This window comes from Astatotilapia calliptera, chromosome 6 (assembly GCF_900246225.1).
Source record: "Astatotilapia calliptera chromosome 6, fAstCal1.2, whole genome shotgun sequence".
Lineage (NCBI taxonomy): Eukaryota > Metazoa > Chordata > Actinopteri > Cichliformes > Cichlidae > Astatotilapia > Astatotilapia calliptera.
This window is the reverse complement of record NC_039307.1, coordinates 40,139,895-40,164,124: the sequence shown is the minus strand read 5'-3', so window position 1 is coordinate 40,164,124 and position 24,230 is coordinate 40,139,895. Positions and strand designations below refer to the sequence as shown.

Here is a 24,230-nt window from a genome sequence, read left to right as displayed (position 1 = left end):
CTTTTCTAATAACATATTTCTAGTGATGTGTATCTGCAGTTACAGCACAACATGACTCATTTCCTGTTGATGCGATGCAGATGTTGATTAGCGGTTCTGAGATCTCTTCCATGACCTGCTCAATAATTAACAACTGTTATAGTGACATTATTACAATCAGTGGATATTTTCTATTCACACCTGTTTCCAATACAGTTATTTCCACATTTATTTTTTATTTTTTCCAAATATATCTGCTCACTCCATCATGTCATAGAAAGAGGGAAACATTGCCTCTGTTGGTGAATCCAAACCCATGATGTCATCCTCGTAGCTGACATCATTTTTAACCCTTTGCTTATTTTATTTTTAAAAATCTTTTATTATTATTTATTTTTTATTTATTCCTATTTCACAGCCTTATATCAAACACATGAGCTGTATTTCAAGCACTGAATTTACACTGTAATGATGTGTTTGTTTGATGGTGCAGTAGCTGGTGTGCAGATAGTTCCCTCATCACTTCCGCCAACGTGAACAGGAAAAACATGTCAGTAGGACACAGAGAGAGGACCGGGGGGCGTGGGGGGTCGTCACTCCTATGAATATGGTGGGGGTTGTTTTTTATGTTTAACTGAGAAATGATCCTCCAAAATAAATGTCATGTTACAGCAGCTGCTGTGTTTCGTTTTTATTTAATACTTATTTCATCTGTTCGTTTATCTTTCTTCATCGGTTTGTTCATTTATTTATTTTAATTTCAAAATGTGTGTCATTGCTGCACTTCCGGCTCAACTGCTGGTTCAGGATCGGTTTCCTGCAGTAAGGCGCAAGTGTTCCCGCCACAGACGGACCTCAGATCAGCTGTTGGGGTTAGCCTCTGCCTCCCCATCTTCTCCAATCACAGCTCCGTCCTGTCTGTGCCAAGTGTTGAGCTCGACAGAGGTGGGAGGGAGAGGGGGGTATAAAGGAAGTCGTACCACTTGGTCTTCAAAATAAGAGTCTTGAACTGAACCCTCAGGGTAACCTTACAAAAATGGAGAAAAAAGAAATACCAAATATTACCACATAAAGCATGATGATGTATCAACTCTTTCAATAATATTCTTGCTAATAACCTGTTGTGTGATTTGTGCAACCGTGTAGGTTTAAGCAGCCCTGTCCTGACCGAACTTGTTCCATACATGCATCACGTAGAAAGCATCTTCCCAGTAAACACTCCTGTTTTGTAGCGTTAGTTAGTCCCTCTGTCTCTGCAAACCTTCCGTTTGTGTTGTTGGCCGCAGAACTCAGTAACTCAGCTTAGGCTTTGTTGCTGTATATTCAATCTAATCCATCAAACACACACACACACACACACACACACACACACACACACACACACACACACACACACACACACACACACACACACACACACACTGAATAAATACTCGATTAAGAGTTTTGCTGTGAAGTGTCGAGCAGGAAGCAGTCCGAGTGCCTCTCGGGCGCTTGGTTCGGCCACTTTCGTTTGTGGTATCCGTCCCAGCCTGCTCCCGGCGAAGCACGGAGACACACGGGATTAGGAGCAGCAGATGCTCCGGTCCTCGGAGCGCAGGACGTCCCCGGTCACACCGACGTGTCTACCTGTGCCTGTGGAAGCTCCCGTTATCAGCAGCGAGGGAGGCGCATTACAGGGAGGCTCAGCACGCTGCATCAGCGGGACTCTTTATTCTAAAGCAGCAGGTTTAACGGGGCCTGTCAGTCTTAGTTAGTCAGGCAGTCTGGTGGAGCCGGCCCGATGTGATTGGGTGGAGGTGGTGGTCACTCTGGCTGCTGGTGTCATGGTTCCAGTCGGAGATGGGCCCGAGCTCTTGTTCGTCGGCGCAAACAGCGCAGTGATACGCGGTGATGCGGATCTCTTGCTGTAAATCCACCTGCAGCCACCGTAAGGGCTGCTGTTCCTAATAATGTGCCTTTAATGCTTCCGCAGGGCTCTGCGTGTATGGCCGGCTCCCGGTGCCGTGGAACTGCGGCATCCATCAAACGTGCGGGATGACGGAAGGAACCGAGCCTCCTCTCTCACCCACACGCTGAGGAGGCGTTCATGGGCAGCGGGAATTCCAAACACTGCGTGACTTGAACGAGTTGAAACTTTGTCAGGCAGGAGCTGTTGGGGCAGCATGGGGGGGTGATGAACAGATGAGACGTTTGGCTCAGTAACGGAAGAAGGACATAAACTGAGCAGTAACCTACAGCACACACTGGGGCGACCACAGCAGCGTCGTGGTTAAACAATACTGTCGGCTCATTGGTCTCTGTGACACTATGATGGTGGGAGGCACCATCACCTCGTACCCGAGGACTGCGGTGGTCTGAGAATCAGGGTTTCAGAGCATCTGGAGAACTGTCAGCACTATGGACTACCACTCCGAGTGCTGCTTCTGTGACCCTGAGGAGGGTCACGGCAGCCTCGATGAGCCAGCTCTGCATAGCATCCACGCACCCAACCGGATCCGGCCCTCCTCGTACCGAGCCTTGAGGAGTGCTGTGTCCAGCCTGGCCCGCATCGATGACTTCTTCTGTGAGAAGATCGGTTCAGGCTTCTTCTCGGAGGTCTTCAAGGTATGTGACCTCACCTGAGTCAACTGCAGCGTCAGAGTAGTCCTCTGCTGGTGTGCCCCATAATCCCCCCGTGAAGAAGCCATGTTTCCTTCATCTTCCCACACATTCAGATAGACAGACAGTGGCTGGGGTCTGACACTTTATAGCAGGTGTGGGGAACTCCTCGAGGGCCGGTGTCCTGCAGCTTTTAGATGTGTTCTTGACCCAACACAGATGATCCACATGACCTCCTCAACATGTCTTAAAGTTCTCCAGAGGCCTGATGATGAACTAATCATGTGATTCAGGTGATATCTACAACCTGCAGGACGCCGGCCCTCCCTGCTCTGCTTTATAGCCTTTACAGATGAGTTTCCTCTGCTGAGAAAATCAGTTTGTCCTGCTTTTGTTTTTGCTAGATTTCTGCTAGCTTTAGATGTTGGAGGTGAAAGGTGTGCGGGACAGTTTATTGTCAACTAATGCAGACTGACAGGCGTTTGGAAAGTAGGATGGCATTTATTGTATTAATAGATGTTTCTGAAGTAGAATTTTCCTGCACGTGAATTTTTGATTCTCTGAGCACACGTTTTAATAAGACTTTGCAAAAAGACCACATTTGGAGAGTTGAGGGTTTAGCAGTGACACGATTCGTTTTGTCACTCACAGACTTTATTCACAGTAGAACACAGAAAAGAAATACAACTTTTAAACTAAGAAAACGGACCATTTAAGGAAAATATTAGCCCGTTTGTAATTTGATGGCAGCTGTACAGCTCAAACTCTTGGGACAGGGCTGTGATTCCCCCTGTGCAGCATCCCCCTCTATTCTCCGAGAGAAGGTTCAAGTCTGGGACCAGACTAGTACCTGGATGTTTGGGAGAGGACTATGGGCCCGCTGTCTAATAGAGGATCGTAGCTGCTCAATAGTCCTGGGTCGTCTTTATTGTATTTTTCTGTTTTCCATTCCTCGGTGACAGCTGGAGAGCCGACAGGTCAGTGCACCATCTTGACTCTTGTACTACGAAGCCGTGCTGTTGCCATAGATACAGCCAGTTGCTCCCCCGGATCATTTTTAGCCTTTTAGTTTAGTTTTAGGTGATTTTCAGTCACGTACTCTAAGTTATATTCGTTTATTAGACATCAGACAGTTAAAATGTTCTTCCTGCTGTGAGTTTGCAGTTGTTATTAGTAATGCTTTGTTGTCAGCTAATAAGCTATTGATTTATTACATATGCCATGATCCACAACCTGAAAAGAATATGTGACGGCACATAAAGCCACCCTTGGTGACAGTCATGTGTCCCTGCACTGTAGTGTTTGTGAGACTAAATGAAATATGAACTGGTGCAGGTTAACCCTCTGTACCCGGTTAGTATTCCCACAGAGCGTCCAGAACTTTGAAGGAAACACTTGAACGTATCGAATAAACCACTGAAAAGTGTTAATTTATATTTTCCATGAGGGTACGGTGGGATTTTAGATGGGCGGGGTGTAGGAGAAGTGTTCACCTCAGCCGGTCGCAGCAGATGGCCCCGCCCCTCCCTGAGCCTGGTTCTGCTGGAGGTTTCTTCCTGTTAAAAGGGAGTTTTTCCTTCCCACTGTCACCAAAGTGCTGCTCATAGGGGGTCATATGATTGTTGGGTTTTCTCTGTATGTGTTATTGTAGGGTCGACCTTACAGTATAAAGCGCCTTGAGGCGACTGTTGTTGTGATTTGGCGCTGTGTAAATAAAACTGAATTGTATATGAGCTGAATAATAAAGTTAGTCAATCATCAGCACAAGACCATAATAAAGAGAATGACCGTGTAGTTTGGAGCTGGCTGAACAACACATGGCTGGATGGCATGAGCTTCATCACACTCCTCCTCCACTGCTCCCTCGTCACCTCATTCTCTTCCTCCTGACCTGAGCCCTTACCTCCTTAGCTGACGTCAGAGCTGTAATGAAGGAAACTGTGCATAAACATGCAGAATGATTTAGTCATGATATATTTGCAGTTATTGCCAGCAGACTAGATGTGCAACCCTTCTCTATAGAGAAAATAAAGTAGTCTCTAAAAACCTGACAGCTAGCCACCTGTGATGTGATGCTAGGACCACAGATGCAGCCCACAGTGTCTTTAAAAAGCCACACTTCCTTGTGATAAAGGGTCTGATTACACTGGCACATCATCTGAGAGTTTACTTGCTGATGACGTCAGAGCGACGATGCTGCACCTCAAAGCTTCAGTAAGACCAGCGGTTTGGGATATCCTCGTCACCCCTTGGTTATCGTTGCAGCAGACGCTCTCTGACCTGTTTCACTGCCTCACAGACATGGATGCTTCACACTGGGCTTGTTGACAGCGGAGCTAAACAGCCTTCTGACAGGATACAAACTACAGCCAGTGTGTTTTGATTTGTCGGGGAAACATGGAAACTATTTGATGCACATATATCTGTTTTTAATCCTAATTTATGATTAAGTGTCTCCAGTCTGTGGTATACGCTTGTCGGCCAGTGGCAGTTGTTATTAGTCAACAGTGGGATACAGAAGGTTAAACAGAGCATATGTGTGTGGGCGGAGTCACAGGCCCATTTTGGCAGTTTGGTTTTGATTGATCAAAGTGTTCCTGAGAGGATTTCATTTCCTGTTGAGGAGTTTTTCCAACTTGTCCAACTCTGAGTTATTAGTGGCACCAGCTGTGCTCGAGGCACAAGCTTGGACCTGTTTTACGGCTCCGGTACCCACTCGGACCAGATTTACATCAACTGGTGCCAGTTGATCTGTGGCTATGGGAAGGGCTACCCCAATAAATTCACTGGTGACTGCAGGACACTTACCCCAGGTTTTGCCAGCGCTATCACGATATCACTGTACTTCACTCACGATACTATATTATGGCAATTTCACCTTTTTTTTTTTTTAGTACAAATGATGTCGTCAAAGTTGAACTTTGACAGTATCTGTTTGATCCAACATGACAAAGTTGTGGTATTGTCAAGCGCTGTCACTGAAACCTGGCGTCAATGTTGCCATAAGAAGGAGTCGTCCTGCTGTCGGTCTGATATCAAACTCAAAGTTAGCAATTACATGGAACCTGTTTCAGATAGTACGAGCACCGACTGCCATCAGAGACTCTCTGACTTTTAAAAAGGGAGTTCTTCCTCCCCACAGTCATCGCAGGAGATCATCTGATTTCAGTGCTGTATGAGGGAACCATTATGAACCATTATAAACTGGTGATATACAAATGAGATTGTATTGAACTGAGGAGACAAAGGAAAACCAAACATGTGCAAAGCTTTTAAGACTTGTTTTCTTCTTCCTTTCCAGGAATAGAAAACATTATCGCAGCTATTCAGCAAACCACTCACAGCAGGTCTTCACTCCAGTGTGTTTATGTTTGTGTTAATGTTCAGAACAGCACAGATGAGTGATTCCTCACTGACGATCGCTCCTCGTTTTTTAATAAACGGGCAAAGTTTTCCTTTAAAGCCTTCATTCAGCGTAGCAGTGGACACTTAAATTAGCATGTTTCTTCATTTGGCATCATCAATTGGAAATATCTCATTAACTACTTGAGTTTTCAAATACAGGAAACAGCTGTTCCTGTGTCAGTCAGTCAGTGTTAGAGCTTTTATTTCTTTTTGACTGTACAGAAGTCAGACTGACATCTTAGCAAACTTCTCCATAGCTCCTTTTCAGCAAAGACACAGTTTAACAATTTCCCAAAAGAAAAAATATTATTCGGAAATACACGAGTTAGCTTGTAAAACATTGATTTGAATCTACATTTTACATTTCTGATTTTAGCCTCGTATAGAAACAGAAACTTTCCTGTGGTCAGATTTAGTGAATGGTATGTGTGCAATTTAAAACTCCATGGGGCGGAGCAACAGATGCCTCCAGCCTAGAGCTGGGCGATAGAACGATAACGATATGTATCGCGATATAACTTTTACTCGATAGAGAAATTAAGCTATCGCGATAGACCTCGCTGCTCTTGTCCTCAAAAAAAAAGAAAAAAAAAAGGTCAGCCAATCCAAATTAAGTAGCGCAGAGCCGCAGCGTCACGGCCGCAGCGTCACGTCGCGTGACTTGTTACGTACAGCACAAGTGCCAAGCCGCACGTGTGTTTGTTTGGGAAGCAGCCAGCGCGTAATGGAGGAAATGAGTGTGCCGACTAGAAAAATCAACCGAGCGTGACCGAAGAGAAAACAGATGATGGTTCCAACGCCGGAGAGATTGTCGAACGGAAGAGCCATAGAAGTTCCGTAGTGTGAAGGTATTTCGGCTATTTCAAGTCTGACAAAAAACAGAGTAGCGTGCACTGTAAATTGTGCCGAAAGCAAGTCTGGAAATACAATAAACTGGTGCATGCGTCACACTGTGCGCCACGTTATTGTTTCGGTGAAATGAATTTCTACAATACTGTTAATTCTACTCTCTGCAGTGTTTAAATGCTTACATATACACACAGTTACTGTCCCTCCACACATACGACTCGGTTCTGCTTCTATGCCCCAGCTTTGTTTACTTTTTCCCACCGAGGCTTCTAGACTTCTGATTGGCCAACATTTCTGCACGGTTAGGAATCTAGCGCCACCTGCTGCTTTGGCATGTTCATAGCAGCGTTTTCCTTCATTTCTGCCTTTATGTGTGGACGGGATTATTTTTTAAAACGAAAACGGAAAATCTCCGTTTTCAAAAATACCCGTGTACGTGTGGACGTAGCCTCAGTCTCTGACTGGAAGCGCTAATTCGTCATTCGGCTTTTGTCAGACTAAAGTAACTGTTAAAACTGTTTGAAAAGCTCAGCTATACAACAAGGAGAGATTGAGAATTTCCTTTTAGTTCTCAGTTTATTTGATATTGACAAAAGTTAGTCCGTTTTGTCTGTTCTTCTGTAAAACAAACTAAGATTTATTTTTAGAATTAATATTTTGTTTCTAAGTGGAATTGACAGTTTAGTCTGTTTCGTTTGTTCTATTTTGAAACTTAAACGCTTTAGCGGCTGCCTTTTGTGTAGTTTGCAATATTTGCCTTTATTTATCTGAAAAAGTCTCATGTTCCTTAAGTACATCTACCCTGTTGAACTTATTATGGGAAATAAATATTTAAATAAAAACAAGCTGCTGATTATTTCACATTTTACTTGTGAGCAACGGCACATTTAAATCTTACAAATATAGTTATTTGGCTGATATCGTGATAGATATCGTTATCGCCTGAAATGAAAAAAACATATCGTGATATGAAAAAATCTTATATCGCCCAGCTCTACTCCAGCCCTGGATGTTGTCTCATCCATGGATTGAGGTTTGCATCAGCTGCTGACAGCTCTCAGTGACGCTCAGCATAGAGGCTGACACGACTGCCTCGGTTAGTGCCTGGTGATGTAGCTCCCTTAAACCTTGCATAGCCGTTACTCTGCAGTAGGTAAGCAAGTGCAAGGTCTGTCCCTGGTTTACCAAACATCAAGCAATATTTGATGCTGCACCTACAGCAGGCAAGCTGAAGGCTGCCAGCATCCTTTTTTTATTTTTCCAAAGACTGTTTCAGTTCTCATCCAAACAGCTGATGTGAAGTTCCAGATATTTACCCCCAGTGAGGTTGTCACCTTGTCCTAATGGTAGCCTGTGAAAGCACCAAATCACAACAACAGTTGCCCCAGGGCCTTCACGCTGTAAGGTAGAGGTCCTTAAATGACTGAGAGAACCCCAACGGCCTCCTACGAGCGAGCACAGCGAACCTGTGACCTTAATGACCTCATGTGACCACTCGCTCTTTTTTTGTCTCGTGTAGACTTTTATTTTATGCTCAGCAAGAAAGAAGAAGCCGCTGTTGTCGTCTGTTGTGTAGTTGAAGATAATCACTCGGATGCTCCTGGGCCTTGGTCCCTCTCAGCAGTTCTTATACTCCACCAACTCCATCCACTCTTGCATCCAGAGCAATGTGCATGTTGGCAAGAGTGTGAAATAGAGCAGCTTATGTTGCAGCCACGGTGGAGCCGTGCAGCAGTGTCAGTACCAACAGTCACACAACTCTTCTGCTTCAGGTTTAGTTATCGCTGTACATTAGTGGTCTCTTATCATTGCCATAGCACAACAGTAATGCTAATGTGGGAGCTAGGCAGCAAATGCTACCAGTCCCATCCATCTGCATTAATGGACAGTGTTCATTTACCAGGCTAATGCATCTGTGTGTCGCTGCAGTTTGAAGAAACAGTAGCAGCATAAAAAACAGCTCTACCTAAAAACGTGTTTATTATTATTTATACCTTTAAAGTTATGTTGCTCCCATTTTCAGAATTGTCACTGTTGGTATTGTTTGTATTACACGTGTTGCCGTACAGGTGCGTCACCCTGTTGGTGGGTTACCCTGCTGCTACTCTGATTTAGCCATACGTAGTCGTATACTCATGTGTGAGCTACAACCAGCTTCCAACATCAACTATTTCCCCATATTCTTGTTATCACATTATGTATGCGTATAAGACGTCTGCCTTACATGCAAAGGAGCACTGGTTAGAGGTTGAGAGGAGACACAAGCCCAGCCGAGGGTGGTCACAAGCTGCTGTAGTCCTAGCCTGGGTAAATGGGACGGTTCATTAAATGTGGTACCAAGACTTGTGTGGTCAACTTTCACACGTGTGGTTTGATACCAGGATTATTCAAAAAGTCTCAGATGTGGTTGGGTTTCCAGAGCTCATCAAACAGCTGACATTTCTACATGTAACCTGGCTAAAGACAGAATAGTTACGAGCATGTGTGTCATTATTGTAAACAGCTGCACCTGTAGCGTGAAGTTTCCTGCTGCACTGCATCACTTCCCCCAAAGTAGAGCAGCTCAATCGCATTAAGTAAAGCTGCTGTGTGACTACAGTGTAGAGCTTTGTGTCTGCTGCTCGCATGCCTGCAAACTTGGTGCTGTTACACAAAAAGCCGAGTGTAAAACCTTCTTTCTTTATTTCAGTCCTTTTTTTAATACTTCTTTTTGTAAGAAATAACAAATATGCAGAAGATGGATGGAAGCACATTTAGGGGCATCAACAACTTTCCCCTTTTGCACCACAGTTCACTTTTCTTCCAGGTAACCGTGTGTGTACATGAGTGATCGCCTCCTGAGCGGAGGCTCAAGAAGATGTGAAGGCATGAAAAGCAGCACGCCTTATTATTTGCTCAGGGAGAGGTTTATACAAAGTGGAGATTTTTCTTCTTCTAAGCCAAAGATTTACCCCCCAGAGCCAAAGAAAGAGCAAAAGCTTTTATTGTCAGTGTGAAAGTGCAGACGTGAGTGTGGAAACGTCACCAGTTTAATTGTCTCACACTTAAATGAATGAATGCTTTTCCACACTTAAACTTGGATATTTTGCAGCTTGTTCTTGTTTGCTCACCAGAAAACTCAGTTTGCGCATGGTTTCATTCTCTAAAAAGGAAAAAATTCAAGATTTTTATTTGCCATTTGTGCACATTTTAATTCTTGTGCAGAGCTCTCTAGGACAAGTCACATTTTAACCCTCTCAGGGCAGGCGTTGCAGATTTGCAACAGTTAAAAATGAACAACCTGATCACCCCACATACATAAATTATGAGTTTCTTTTACTCAGAAGTACCACTGCAGGACTTGGTTGTGCATTAGCAACAAAAAGTTTAATTTGAGCCTGAGAGGGTTAAGAGGTAAAAGCAAAGCAATGGCTGCTGTGCAGGTCTTCTTAGGTTTGGACATGGGGACCAGCGGGGACAGACTGGGTGGACCGTAGGGTCAAATGCATCGTGTCCACTTCTTTTATTCCATTTTGAAATGAGACTGTGTGTTTAAGTTTCACAAATGCATGTTTGTTAAAGTAATTAATAATTTTACCACATGCTGGGAGCACTTCTTCCATGTTTATTGTTTTGTTTGTTTTGTAGCTAAAGACAACATATTTAAGATTGCATATTCAGCAACGTGGCTGAGCTCTAATAATCAAATAATGGTAGGAAGCATGATGAGTCAGCTACATCTATAAACTGTGTAGATGCTACACACAGATGAGGTCTGCTGCAGTGCTGTTTGGCCCTTCCTGACGTCCTATTTTTTGTATGTTTGTTACTTAAATGTTTCAGACCGTCAAACAAATTTAAATATTAGACAAAGATAACACAACTAAATAGAAAATGCAGTTTGTTATTGAAGGCGTTAATTATAAAGGGGGAACAAAAATCCAAACCCAGGCCTGATTACTGCCACAGCTGTTCCAGATCAAGAGATCACATAAATAGGACGTGCCTGACAAAGCAGACCAGAAGATCCTCAAAAGCCGGACGACATGCCGCGATCCGAGGAAATGCAGGAACAGCTGAGAAACAAAGTTACTGAGATCTCTCAGTCTGGAAAGGGTTATAAAGCCATTTCTAAAGCTCCGTGAGAGCCATCATCCACCAATGATGAAAACATGGAACAGCTGAAAGAGTGACGACTCATCCAACGGGTCACAAAAGAGCCCAACATCCAAAGAACTGCAGGCCTCACTTGCCTTAGTTAAATCAAATCAAAATCAAAGCAAACCAGTTTTGTTGTCACATCACATGTACACTGGTACAGCACTGCGAGTGTCATTGTTGTGTGTGAGCTTCACAAGCAACAGAGGTGCAAAATGCAATAATAGAAGAACAAGCAAAATATAAGGATGGGAATCTGAGAATTATAAGAATGAATATGTGTGCATTACTGAATATGTCTGTCTATCTGTCTATCTGTCTGTCTATCTGTCTGTCTATCTGTCTGTCTATCTGTCTATCTGTCTGTCTATCTATCTATCTATCTGTCTATCTATCTATCTATCTATCTATCTATCTATCTATCTATCTATCTATCTATCTATCTATCTATCTATCTATCTAATCTACAGAGGTTAGCAGTTGAAAATGTGCAAGACAAATGGCATTCATCTACATTGTGGAGTGCATAGTGTACTGATAAGAGAAGATGAGGTGTCTATGAAGTGTTCAGCAGCCTGATGGAAAAGGCTCTGTCTGCTGGTTCGGTTCCTCCTCACTTTCTTCAGGCACCGCTGCCTGTAGATGTCCTGGAGGGAGGGAAGCTCACCTCCAATTATCCTTTCGGCACACCGCACTACTCTCTGGAGAGCTTTCTGGTTGTAAGCGGTGCTGTTGCCGTACCAGGTGGTGATGCATCCAGTGAGGACGCTCTCAATGGCACAGCAGTAAGCCGTCTCATCACCTTTGGTGATAAGACCCACCACTGTAGTGTCCTCTGCATACTTCACAATGATGTTGGAGTTGCTAGTGGCCGTGCAGCCGTAGGTGTAGAGTGAGTACAGGAGAGAGTTATGGTCAGTGTTCATGACTCCAGGCCATTATTGCCCAGAGTCTTTCTTATGGCAGAGTTCAAAGACGAAACCCACTGCTGAGCAAAAGAACCATAAAGACTCGTTTACCAGAAAACATCTTGATGATCCCCCAGACTAGAGCAGGGCGATGTGACCAAAAATATTTATCACGATAATTTGCGATAACGATATAACTGATGATATAATCGACACGAGACAAAATACTTTACAACTCCACAACTTTATTAGTGCAAAAACCATCAATGTATTTTCACTTAAACAAGCAGCTGTTTTTTATCTGCATTAAAGTTATATAAAAATGTAACAGTGCAAATGCAAATTCCTCGCTGACAGTTTAACCAAAAGGTATTTCCAGTGGAAACTGGCCGACACATCCTCAGCATAACCATGTATAATATGCACAAAACTTAAAAAGAGCTTATACACACACAATACGGTAACATTATGTTGAAGCACAGCACGTATCACTCCGCGAGGCTCCGCCTACGATAGCCGTAACGCTCCCACAATCCATCGAGCGGTGCGGCTTCGTAGCTCAGCAAAGTCGTACTGAAACATTTGACAGATTTTCGAGCGCCGTGCACATAAAATCGTCTCGAGGTCAGTAAACACAACCAGAGTTCATACATAAGGCACACGGGATTATAAGGGGCTCTGTCGACTTTCAGACAAATCAAAGGATTGATTTTAAGTGCGCCGTATTTTCCAAACAACACGGTAATAACGACGGCCCGCTAGCATGCGCTACCAAAAATAGTGCTTTGTTGTGTATCTGATGGACAAAAGCTAAACCAGTTCCACACCAGTGAAGCTGCAGCATTTTTACAAACCAGTTCAGGTTCATCGTTTCATTCAACGATCCACTTTCACCCTCCTCATTCTGCGTCGCCGCCATGCTTTTGCCACCGTGTGCGTATGTAAACAAAGGCACTGCGCATGCGCGTTTTACCCATATTCTATCGCCATGTTTCATTTTCCTATCATTGCCCAACATTATACTGGTATTACCGTGAACGGTATGATATGGCCCAGCCCTAGCCCAGACTTTTGGAAAAACACTCTGTGGACTGACGAGACAAATGTTGAAGGTGTGTGTCCCATTACATCTGGAGTAACAGTAACAGCATTTCAGAAAACATCATACCACAGTAACATTTGTTGGTGTCAGCGTGATGGTCTGGGGCTGTTTTGCTGCATCAGCACCTGGAAGACTTGCTGTGGTAAATGGAAGCACGAGTTCTGCTGTTTACCAAAACATGATGGAGAATGTCCGCACATCTGTTCATGACCTCAAGCTGAAGCTCACTTGACAATGATCCGAAACACACCAGCAAGTCTACCTGTGCATGGCTGAGTCCTGACCTGTATCCGATTGAGATGCTGTGGCATGACCTTTGAAAGGTGGTTTGTCCTTGAAAACCCCCCAATGTGGCTGAATTACAACAAATCTGCAAAGATGAGTGGGCCAGCAGTGCTGCAAGAGACTCATTAACAGTTACTGCAAATGCTTGATTGCAGTTCTTCTGCTAAGGGTGGCCCAACCACTTATTAGGTTTGGAAGGCGATCACTCTTTAACACAGGGCTAAACACCTTCATCTGGAAACTGCATTTTGTGTTTACTTGTGTTATCTTTGTCTAATATTTAAATTTGTTTGATGGTCTGAAGCATTTAAGTGTGACAAACATACAAAAAAGTAAATTAGGAAAGTGGCAAACACAGTAATAACATGTTTACTAACTAATTTCACCCAATAAAACTACAGTAGAGTTCTTGGATTTTCTGTGTCACACAGCAGAGCATATTATTCGTGTAAGAACTCCATTACAGTGCACAATAAGCAACAACAGCACAAAGACCACACAAAATGCAACCAGAGGAGCAGAGACAGCTGCTGCAGTGTTAGTCTTTAACAGTTTTTATTTCATATGTTTTCACTTTTACTTTACAATAAACATGTTCTATCAGTATCAGGACTTAAGTCTCCTTCTTGTCAGTTTGAAGGTCCAATCACAGCACCCAACTCAACAGTAGGATCTCTGATGGAGGTGAGCTGGCGTACAGGGTGGAGGTAGAGAACAACCTGAAGCTAAACATCCTTAAAACCAAAGAACTCATAATGGACTTCAGGAGGCACAGACAGGTCCACTCCCCTCTCATTATAAGTGGAGAACTGGTGGGTTCTGGGCACCCACATCTCTGCTGATCTCAGCTGGACCCACAACACTATCACCCAGTAAAGAAGGCCTTACAGGGACTGCACCTCCCCCGAGGAAAAATAACCTGGACCAGGAGCTGCTGCTGGCCTTCTACAGCTCCTCAGTGGTGTTTGATACTCAGGAGCCACGACTGAGAACAGGAAGGCTGCACAGAGAGTCATTAACACCGCCTAAAAAGTCATTGGCTGCCCTCTGCCCCCCCTGGAGGCCATCACCAGGTCCTCCTGTCTCAGGTAAACCAGGGCCATCACAGGTGTCCCCTACACCCCGCCCACCACCTGTTTGACCCGCTGCCCCCTGGTTGGCTTTAGGTCAATCAGGTCCCACACCTCCAGACTCCCGGGCCATTCAGACTGTTAATAAGCACTGGTTGTGTGTATGTGTGTGCGTGCGTGCACACACATGCGCTCTGCTCAGTAGCAGCCCAGTGGATTTGTGCAGATCAGGAGGAGTGATGGGAAATCCAGAAAGCCTATTAGCTGTACTATTAATATACGCACACAAACACAAACGCATGCAAGTGCTTGGAGGTGCAGACACTGTATCAACTTTGCAAGCACCAGTCAGTGACCCTGGTGACCACATGACCTACTGTAGCTGCAGCTCAAACTGTACGTATCAAAATAAGGCGAGGGAGACCGAGTTTATGGCCTCGTGAGGCTATTGTGCTAAAATGTGCAGCTGTGACGAGTCACTTGTACCAAACGTTTCTCCCAATGAAACATTCAGATGAACAGAATCAGCGTTCTCGGGGTCCAACGTTACAGGATTGTGTTACATGCTGGTCTTAAATTTCACAACTTGAGGTTTTGTGGCAGACTTTGTTGAAGCAGAGGTGGAGAGACGTTCACACTGTTAGTCTGTGAACAATCATTCTCTGCCTTTGGCTTTCTCTTTCTCTGTACCAGGTGCAGCACAGGATCACAGGGCAGGTCATGGCACTGAAAATGAACACGCTGGCTAGCAACAAAGCTAACATGCTACGAGAAGTGCAGCTTATGAACAGGCTGTGCCATCCCAACATTCTTAGGTAGGTGTAAATGTGCTGATTAAAAATTCAATGTTCGATTTTGATTACAGTGAGATTCGAAGAACATTTTGCCCCTTAAATAAATAAAATCATCCTTTAAAAAATGCTTTTTGTATTTACTCTGCTAATCTTTGTCTAATATTAACATCTGTTCGATAATCTGAAATATGTAAGTGTGACATATACCAAAAAGATACAAATGAGCAAGGGGGCAAATAGCTTTTAAAAGCACTGTGTATATGTTGTACATTAATGTTTGTTCTATATTTATTGCATGAATAAGACCTTTGCCAGAGTTAACTTCAGCACATTTTAACAGGTTCACTCAAAAGAAAAAATCAAAAAAAGGTTTTTTACACTTTATTTTTGTAGACTTTAAAATGGAAATCTCATTTCCCCTCATAAAAGGCCGATCAAAAACAAATCATATTGAAGCTTAAAATGTGTAATAATAACAATTTACAAAGTCTAAAGTTTTGAAGTTGTGACACAAATGTTCTGTCGTTCCTCTGAGGGACACAAGGGGGTGCCACATCAACACATTCCAAGCTGTCCATCGATGGATGGGCGCCATGGTTACTGACACGTAGAAGTGATTAAATCGTGTTTCTTGACTTCCTGTCAGGTTTCTCGGGGTTTGTGTGCATGAAGGTCAGCTGCACGCTTTGACTGAGGTAAGACTTTTGTTTTGTCCTCTTCGTGCTGACAACATTTCCAGGTTTCCACAGCTACACCTTATTCTCATGTCTCTCCTCCTATATTCATTTAGAAGTTGTGCAAAGACGACATTCAAACATTCAAAAGCAAGAAATGCTAAGTCCCATTTAGAGAGGCCCATCAGGGTCCCCAGAGGACCAGGGGATTAAACCAGCCCACGTTTAGCAGCTCTGCATGTGTTTGGGCAGCTTTCCTGATTCATATATTTTCCTTAATGCAGTGAATTCTTGCACTGGGTAGCAGGTCTGAGGTTGGGACACATGTTTTAAACTGTGTGCTGGGAAGAATCCCCTGACTGGTTTACAGTGGGAGACATGGCACCTGAGTTGGTCAGACCACAGGACAGCTTCCCTCTTGAGATAAATGAGCTTGCAGCATTTCTGGATCTTGCTTGTGTCTGGCTCACCCTATCGTCTCTTTCTGTGCAGTACATAAACGGGGGTAACCTGGAGCAGCTGTTGGACAGTGACCTGTATCTGTCGTGGGGAGTCAGGATGGCTCTGTCTCTGGATATCGCCCGAGGACTGCAGTACCTGCACAGTAAGGGCATATTCCACAGGGACCTCACATCCAAGGTACGGCACACGAGTCGCGTACCTGCACTGATGAAAGCGACGACAAAAATGAAACTTTTTAAATTGTACTTCTGTCTCTCTCATTGTTCTTTATAGAATGAGACTGTTTTTACCAGCTGTTGTTTGCATATATTCATTTCTCGACTGTTTATCTGTTGCAGAATTGTCTGGTTCGCTGTGAGAATGGCACGTTCACTGCTGTGGTGGGAGACTTTGGCCTGGCAGAGAAGATCCCTGATTACAGGTGCAGGACAAATCTTTTCTCTCCTGAGCTTCTATAAATTTGATCAAAGCAGCTGTTTTGTCTGTGTTAGAGAGCGTGGTCTGTTTGTGCACAGGTACCAGAATGTGTCCCAGACATTAAAAGGAAAGTGGAAACATCGTAACCTTCTATTAAAAAGTCAAATCCAGCGATTCTCCACTCCAGCTCTGATCGTTCTCACGTTAAAATAAACGGGAATTAATATTCAAACGTTATATTCCTTGTTTTCATGTATGATCTACAAAGTGATCATTGGCAGGATTTTTTTAAGTGTGATTAGATAGATCATGAAGAGCATTCACATTAGGTTCCTAATGACAGACCGGTCCACTCCCCTCTCTTTACAGTGAAGGTTCAGAGAAGCAGCCTCTGGCCATTGTGGGCTCTCCGTACTGGATGGCCCCTGAGGTTCTGAGAGGAGAACTTTACAACGAGAAGGTGAGTGTCTTTGGTTCTGTAAAACTGGAGTACAGTATTAGAGTGTAATCTTTTTGTGACCCTCCTTCCTTTATTTAATTATAAGCAATGAACTCTTTACTCGGTACGAGCCAGTGGCTAATATTAGCTGATGTTAACAGACTGTCTGGATTCCTCGTGTTTGTCTTACCCTCTGTTTTCTCTTCTTTTTTTATTTGAACTTGTTATTTTGAATATGTTGGTATTTGTGTTGTCTTTGTGCGTTTGTAGAAACGCAGGATACTGAGTGACCAGTATCCTTTCACACAGTCACATATGATGGGTTGGGGCTAGCTTACAACTGTGCTAACTGTGTGCTGTAACTAGCAGCTGCTACAACAATGTGTAACTATAGGAACATTTCTCAGTATAAGCAGCCAAGCAAAGCCACATAATGTTGTGGCAAATCCACTGATCCAAGAAAAATGGGTCAGACATCAGTTATAGAAGCGATAGTCTTTATATAAGACTTCGAAAAAGGGTGTACAACACAAAAACTGACCAACATCAGAGCAACATATCATAATGGGTCCCGCAAACCTTTTAGTTAAATATGAATAACTTCCATCTCTACAACAAAGGATCCTGGGAAATGAAGTCTCGAATGAAAATAAGTATTAAATGCTCTTTTTTGGCAGAAAATGAAATCTATAATTAACAGCTCTCGCTAAATATGTGGCTGGCAAGAAATCATTTACCACATAACCAAAATGCTGTTATCAAAACAATAAATCGCAACAAAGTTACAACAAGTAATAGATTCAGAATTCAGTTCTGACTCCCCCTGAAACCATAAAAGCATGTGTGAAGTGTTTCCACAGTCTGTGGCTGAGCGTTCTTCCAACAGATGACCAAAAATGAAGGTTATTCCTTTCTCTTAGTTTGAAATGTTCCTTCTTAATCTCACTCTGAGTTCAACACCGTTCACCAATTGCATGTGGAGTTGAGCTGACAGGGACCCCAGTCAGAGTCAGACGCTGATAGGAAACGCATCGTTGCCGTTTCCTCTTTCAGCCACGTCGAGTTTGCAGTTAAGATGAAATTTATTGCAGACATTATTGCAAACATACAAAGCAGCTAAAAGATCCCTTTGTATGTTTGTCTTACCCCCCACCCACCCAGTCACGGCAGATTGCTACCAGAGCGTTGTTCTGTTGTAGGTTTCTTCCTGTTAAAAAGGAGGGTTTTCCCCCACTGTTGCCAAAGCACTGTTGCTCATAGAGGTCATATCATTGTAGGGTCTCTACCTTATAATATAAAGCACCCTGAGGCAGTTGTTGTTCTGATTTGACGCTGTATAAATAACATTTATACAGCCCTTTGCCGTCGTCTCATCTTAGCTCTCCATGTCAGAATCAATGCACACATCATAGCACGTCATCAAAGACCTGATACCTGATCAGTATCGATCCAAACGTGAGACTGGGGAAACCTTAATAAGGGCTACACTGAATGGATACTTCTACTTAACATTAACTGTACCAAAGCAGCCTAACAACTTTCCCAGACAAACCTACTGTAAAATGAAATCTACCACAGTGTAACTGTCAATCATAAGGTCATGTTTGTGTAATTGCATTTAAAGTTACCAACCATTAGACTCTGCCCCCAAATTCTCCAGGTTGTTTGTTTTTGGTCTTGGCAGACTTCATAGAGCTCATTTAAGTGAGTTGGTTTCCTGCCAAAGTCCCGCTTTTAAGCTTAGTCCACACGTTTCCAATAAGGTTGATTTCAGGGCTTTGGGAATGCTGTTCCAGAAGCTTAGTCTCCTGTTTTATCAATTCCAAAAGTAGCTTTGGTGTATGTTTGTTATCCATGTTTCAACTGGTGAAGTTGAATAATTTGTTATTAGCAGGTTGTTTCCAGTACAACTGGCAGCAACCTAGCTCCAGGGCACGATGCTGCCACCTCGACCTGTATGAGTGAATACCTGCCTGTTTCACATGGAACTGATCAAAGACATCATGTTCATCTGATGATGTTAAGAGTTAGTTTCATCCGTCTGGTTTTGAATTTTACTTCTGTATGAAATCTAGTTGGAGCCCTAACACAGCCAGAACTAACGGGACCTCCTCTCTCTTAGGTGGATGTGTTTGCTTATGGCATCATCCTGTGTGAGATCATTGGCCGGATTGAAGCTGATCCTGATTTTTTACCGAGGACAGAGGTAGGAAATAAATCTGTCCCCACAGTCACGCACATTCATACAGCACTTTGCTCTGCACCTTATCTAACATTCACACTGTGAGGGATGCAATCGAGGAACTGGAGGTTCAGCGTCCTGTGATATGCAGGCTGAACACCAACCTGCCAATTAGTAGTCGGCCCACCTGAGCTAGAGATACACAGGGTTAGCTCACGTATACCCAAAACCAGGCATACGGCGTGGGACATGTCAGACCTAATCCAGGCTAAAGCTTTGACCTGAAGCATTTTGAAACTGCTAACTCTCCCAGCTGTGTGTTTGTCTCTAGGACTTTGGTTTGGATGTGGATGCATTCGAGAACATGGCCGGGGACTGCCCACCAGCATTCTTTAATCTCGCCGTGACCTGCTGTAACGTAAGTATACGCACAGCGTGTCACAACCCAAACACGACCGGGAGCTACTGAAGCTTTGTCTGCATCCTAAACCGTGGCTCTGTTCGTCTGTGTCGTTTCAGATGAATGCAGAGAGTCGACCCTCGTTCTCTGACATCGTCTTCACGTTGGAGGCCCTGGAGAGAGAGCAGCAGGGAGAGACGCCTGTTGCACTTGGTAAAAAGACCCTTTTTATCTACTTATTTTTAAAGTTCTACTGTTCTGAATGTTTCACTCTCTCTGGGTCTTAGAGCAGGTTAAAGCCCTGATGTGTCCCTGCGATGCTTTGAAGCATGTTCAGACATCACGGCCACAGCTAACCGGGTTTCGTGTTTCATCTTGCTGCATTGTTGTTCTCATGTTTTAATCAACAAAGATGTATAATACAGAACTACACATGCTGTCACCGCTTGAGCCCAGCTGCCATGCTGCTGCTGAAAACTGCACTGCATTGGAACGAGGCTGCTGATGATGTTAGGGATGCTAACATGTTCTAGCAAAAACTCGAAAAGTAAAAATCCAAAGTAAAACTGTAGTTTTTGTGAAAACTGAGCTTCTACTTAGTTTTATTTACTACAGCTGGATTCTGAACAAGGAGACAAAACCTCACCTGCTGCCTTTGATTGACCGTAAAGCTTTAACATGCTATCGTTAGTCTTAAAGGATGTTTAAGGATGTTTGTAGCACATAAATAAGTCACAGCTATATATGTTGAGTTGCTGTCTGAAACATACATGAAACTATGAAATTATAGCTCATATTTTTTTCACATCAAGGAAAGACCTTACAGAATAATAAACATGTTTGTAGCTCGGTCCTCAAACCTTTATGCTGGTCTGAATACTTTGAGACACGGATTAAAACAAACAGACCTCAGGGTGTTCTGACCAATGAAGCTGATGGATCAGCTTTGCAGGATGGAGCCTAGTCAGGTCTTTACACTGCAGACTGTTTTTCAGACTCATGTATTTTTCATTTGCATGTACTTTATGTACTTTTTGCCTCACTTTTGGGGCCGGCTCATTGGCCACCACTGGAGCTGCAGCACTGTAGAAGAGGCAGGTAAAGAGCAGTTACAGTGAGGTATTATTTTCCGTTTTATCTATCTCCTGTCAAAAATTTAAAAAGAACCCAACGATGTGACGTTACCCTGTGAGTGACACGAGGGATAATGATACCAGTGCAATAATAATGAGCTCCAGCAGAACGAGGCTGAGGACAGAGCAGCCGTTGGCTGCAGCTGGTAGGAGGTGAGGGCAAAGAGAAGACAGAGGAGCATAGCGAGACCTTGTCACGGGGTGATGCCGCCTTGCTGCCAGTGAAAAAAAGAATGTTCTTACACGTTATGTTGTCTTTGTATTTTCTGTGGTTCGTGACCTGTCGTGCTCTCTGACTCTTGTTCCATCTTCCACCTTGTTTCCCTTGGTTAGAGCCTGTGGCAGCAGACGTCAGCCCGTACCGATGCCGAAGCTCTCCCTATCACCCTGCGGACCACACTCAGCTATGGCAAGGCTTGGGCAGGAGCCAGTCAGACACGATACCTCCAGGAAGCCTGCCTTCTCCTTTACTCGGGACCCCAGCAAGGGTCAACCCGTTCTCTCTCAGACAGGACTTAAACGGAGGACGGTGCAAACTGTTGGACACTCCCAGCAAGTCCGTCATCTCGCTGACCTTTACCCTACCTGCACTTCCTGACATGTGCACCTCCCCCCACCTTCTTAAAAAAGCGTCAGGGATGAGAGTGCCTCCAAGAAGGTGCCAGTCTCTGCCCTGCACCCCAGAGCTCAGCCGGACTGTGGCTCTGCCCAGACACGCAGCGGGGGAGGAAGAAAAAAAGGATGAGGACGCTCGAGAGGCGGCCATGAAGCACAGGACGTGGGAGGATATGAAGGATGACACAAGGAAGGGGACGAAGGTTTCAGAGAGAATACAAGGAAGGCTGCACGTTGACCATGCAGACATGAGACATGAGCCAAGTGTGAGGAGAGAGGCTTTTGGAAAGGAAATACAGGTGGCAGAGGATCCTGGTTTTCCTGTAGAATTGGAAATGGTGTCTCTGGAGCGATTGGAAGAGGAAGATGACGAAGAAGAGGAGGAGAGCATAAGTTTTACAGAAGCCATGGACTGCACCAAATCTCCTGAGGCAACAGACAGGATCGTGAACGCTACACCTGAAAGACCATTGCTCACCTCTACCTCCTGCAACTCCATACGGACCAAGGGCTGGCGGCTTCCCTTCTCAACGTCTGCCTTGCCTCCTCTGCCACGACTCAACAACAACAACGGCTCAGGCCTGGTAATCAGTCAGCAAGTGCAGTGGGGTCGAGGAGGCCGCTCAAGTGACTACAGTGGAGCCCTGTCCTCAGACCCAAGGGGGCCCTCTGAGCAGGACGAGGCAATTTCCTGTCCAGGCTGCTGCCTGGTAGGCCTGAGTTTCCCTTCGGTGTGCCTCCGTGGTTCAGCTGCCATACCTGCCCCCCGCAGAAGGGCTTCGTTACCACGGCAGCGGCCCTACCGGAACCTCAACGGTACCATAACTGGTGGCAGCGCTTCGTCGTCAGCAGTCACAACCAAAACATTACTGTGTCACAACACAAATGGATTAGTGGGTGCGGGGCCCTCTGTGTCGTGTGAGCCCGGCCGCTCCCTGCCAGAAGCCCAGTCGTAAGAATCCTCGAAGGTGCTTGTTTTGAACTCGTGGCAAAGTTAAGTGGACAAAGGCATAAACAATAAATGTAGTGGGTACTCAATGCTTAATACTGACTCTAGCAGCTGTGCAGTCACTGTAGCCTGTGCTAACACACTGCTGATTAGAGCGCCATCTATTGGGCTGGAGGATTAAACATAACTGTCACAGTGAGAAGCATGGTGGCATAAAGGAAGAGGTGGCCAGGGTTCAGCTGCTTACTTTATTACTTCCAACATTGTATGCTGAGCAGATCTATACATCTAACCAGTCAGGGTTAACGTTACTGCCTCTGGGATGGTGCTCGTTCAGACAGAGCAGCTAGTCTGGCTTACACTGAACTCCCATCTCCACTGAAGCAAACACGCTCTATGTGGAACTGGTTTCCAGACATGTGACAAAGAGGGGCAGGCCTGACTGAATCCACTTGCCAACTGGGCAGTCATTAGCCAACGAGCTAATCCTCCTTTTTGAAACGTGGCATAATCACCTTACAAAATCGATTCCATTTTTTATTCAGTATGACGTCAAATCGAGTGACTGAACTCGGCAGCAAAGTGCCTCCAGAGGACTGGAAATCTTTTTTGCAACCACAGCTATCATCATCGGCTCCCTTGAGATGAATGCAGGTTTACAGGCACTTCCACATTGGCTTCATTTTTCCTAACAGGAAGCTACATCCATATTTTATACTGTGTCCTCAGTGATGAGTGACGAGAGCTAAATGGCTAAATTATTTAAATTATTTATTTACATCTCTGTATAGACAATTTCTAGATGTTTTAGTTTTCACAAAGATTGTGTCAATAATACATTTGAATTGGGAAAAATCAGTTTTCTAATAAAATAAGTGTAAATTAGCTAACTGTGTTTATGAGTAGTAATTAATCAGTAAATGATTTATAACTTGGCATACTCCCTTGATGACACATGTATCCTAACATTAATTAGAAACTTGAAATTTTCATGTGCAAGCAGCTGATGTCACACCTTGTAGGACTGTAACGTCTCCAATGCAGAAAGTTAGATGTTGGTTATCCATCCATCCTCTTATTCTTTGTCAGGGTCGCTGGAGCCTATCACAGCTGTCTTAGGGCAAAGGGCAGGGTACACCCTGGACAGGTCACCAGTCTGTCAGAGGACAAACACATAGAGACAGACAACCATTCACATTCACACCTATGGGCAATTTAGAGTTACCAGTTAACCTAACCCCACTAACTGCATGTGTTTGAACTATGGGAGGAAGGAGCCTCTACCTAAGGAGAACCCACATAGGAAGACCCCGGCCTGATGGTGGAATTGAACTCAGGACCTTCTTGCTGAAAGGCAATAGTGCTGCCAATTTTGATAATAATATTATTAAAATTACCACCTTCTTCTTTTTTTAATCCAGACCTCCATTTTCTGCAGAAGTCCATAAGATGAGATGCTTATACTCCCAAGTGCCTTGCTTGTTTTCCCTTCCTAGTGCCAACACTAGCTAAGGGTAGCTTTAAAGAAACAACTCCTTTTTGCTGCTCCCTTATTAACCAGGGGTCGCCACAGCAGATGGCTCTGTGTTTCTGATTTGGCAGAATTTTATACCCTTTATGAGGCAGAGATAGACTGTACTCTTGGTCTCATACCAACAACCATTCACGTGTTAGGCAAATGTGTAAACCACTACATATAGAGCTGCTGGTGCTAGCTTAGAAGTCAAATCCACGAATGTCAACAAACATCAAGGTCTTCACAAACTTCACATAAAGACAAAAAAAAACATTTATGTAACTTCACATAATATTTTGCTAGTGACAATAGC

General features: G+C 44.1%; 1 protein-coding gene across 2 annotated transcripts; it reads left to right on the top strand.

Annotated features, from left to right (window-relative positions):
* The first annotated feature begins 1,378 nt into the window (after positions 1-1,378).
* LOC113024795 (dual specificity testis-specific protein kinase 1-like) lies at positions 1,379-23,286 on the top strand. 2 transcript variants are annotated; one of them, XM_026172135.1, is made up of 11 exons: positions 1,379-1,869; positions 1,955-2,586; positions 15,030-15,151; positions 15,777-15,825; positions 16,297-16,443; positions 16,605-16,687; positions 17,053-17,143; positions 19,245-19,328; positions 19,636-19,722; positions 19,824-19,917; positions 21,171-23,286. In XM_026172135.1, the coding sequence occupies exons 2-11, from the start codon at positions 2,380-2,382 to the stop codon at positions 22,406-22,408; spliced, it is 2,202 nt and encodes a 733-aa protein (XP_026027920.1). In that variant the 5' UTR covers positions 1,379-1,869; positions 1,955-2,379; the 3' UTR covers positions 22,409-23,286. The 2 variants fall into 2 exon arrangements, with proteins under 2 accessions (XP_026027920.1, XP_026027921.1); XM_026172136.1 differs by lacking the exon at positions 1,379-1,869 and adding an exon at positions 13,900-14,354 and having other exon boundaries at positions 2,537-2,586.
* The last annotated feature ends 944 nt before the right edge of the window (positions 23,287-24,230 follow it).

Excerpts from the sequence above, each read along its gene's own strand:
- LOC113024795 (XM_026172135.1), top strand. The coding sequence starts at position 2,380 with ATGGACTACCACTCCGAGTGCTGCTTCTGTGACCCTGAGGAGGGTCAC. Across the intron at positions 2,587-15,029 it reads TCTTCTCGGAGGTCTTCAAG|GTGCAGCACAGGATCACAGG; the intron begins GTATGTGACCTC and ends TCTCTGTACCAG. Across the intron at positions 17,144-19,244 it reads GAGAACTTTACAACGAGAAG|GTGGATGTGTTTGCTTATGG; the intron begins GTGAGTGTCTTT and ends CCTCTCTCTTAG.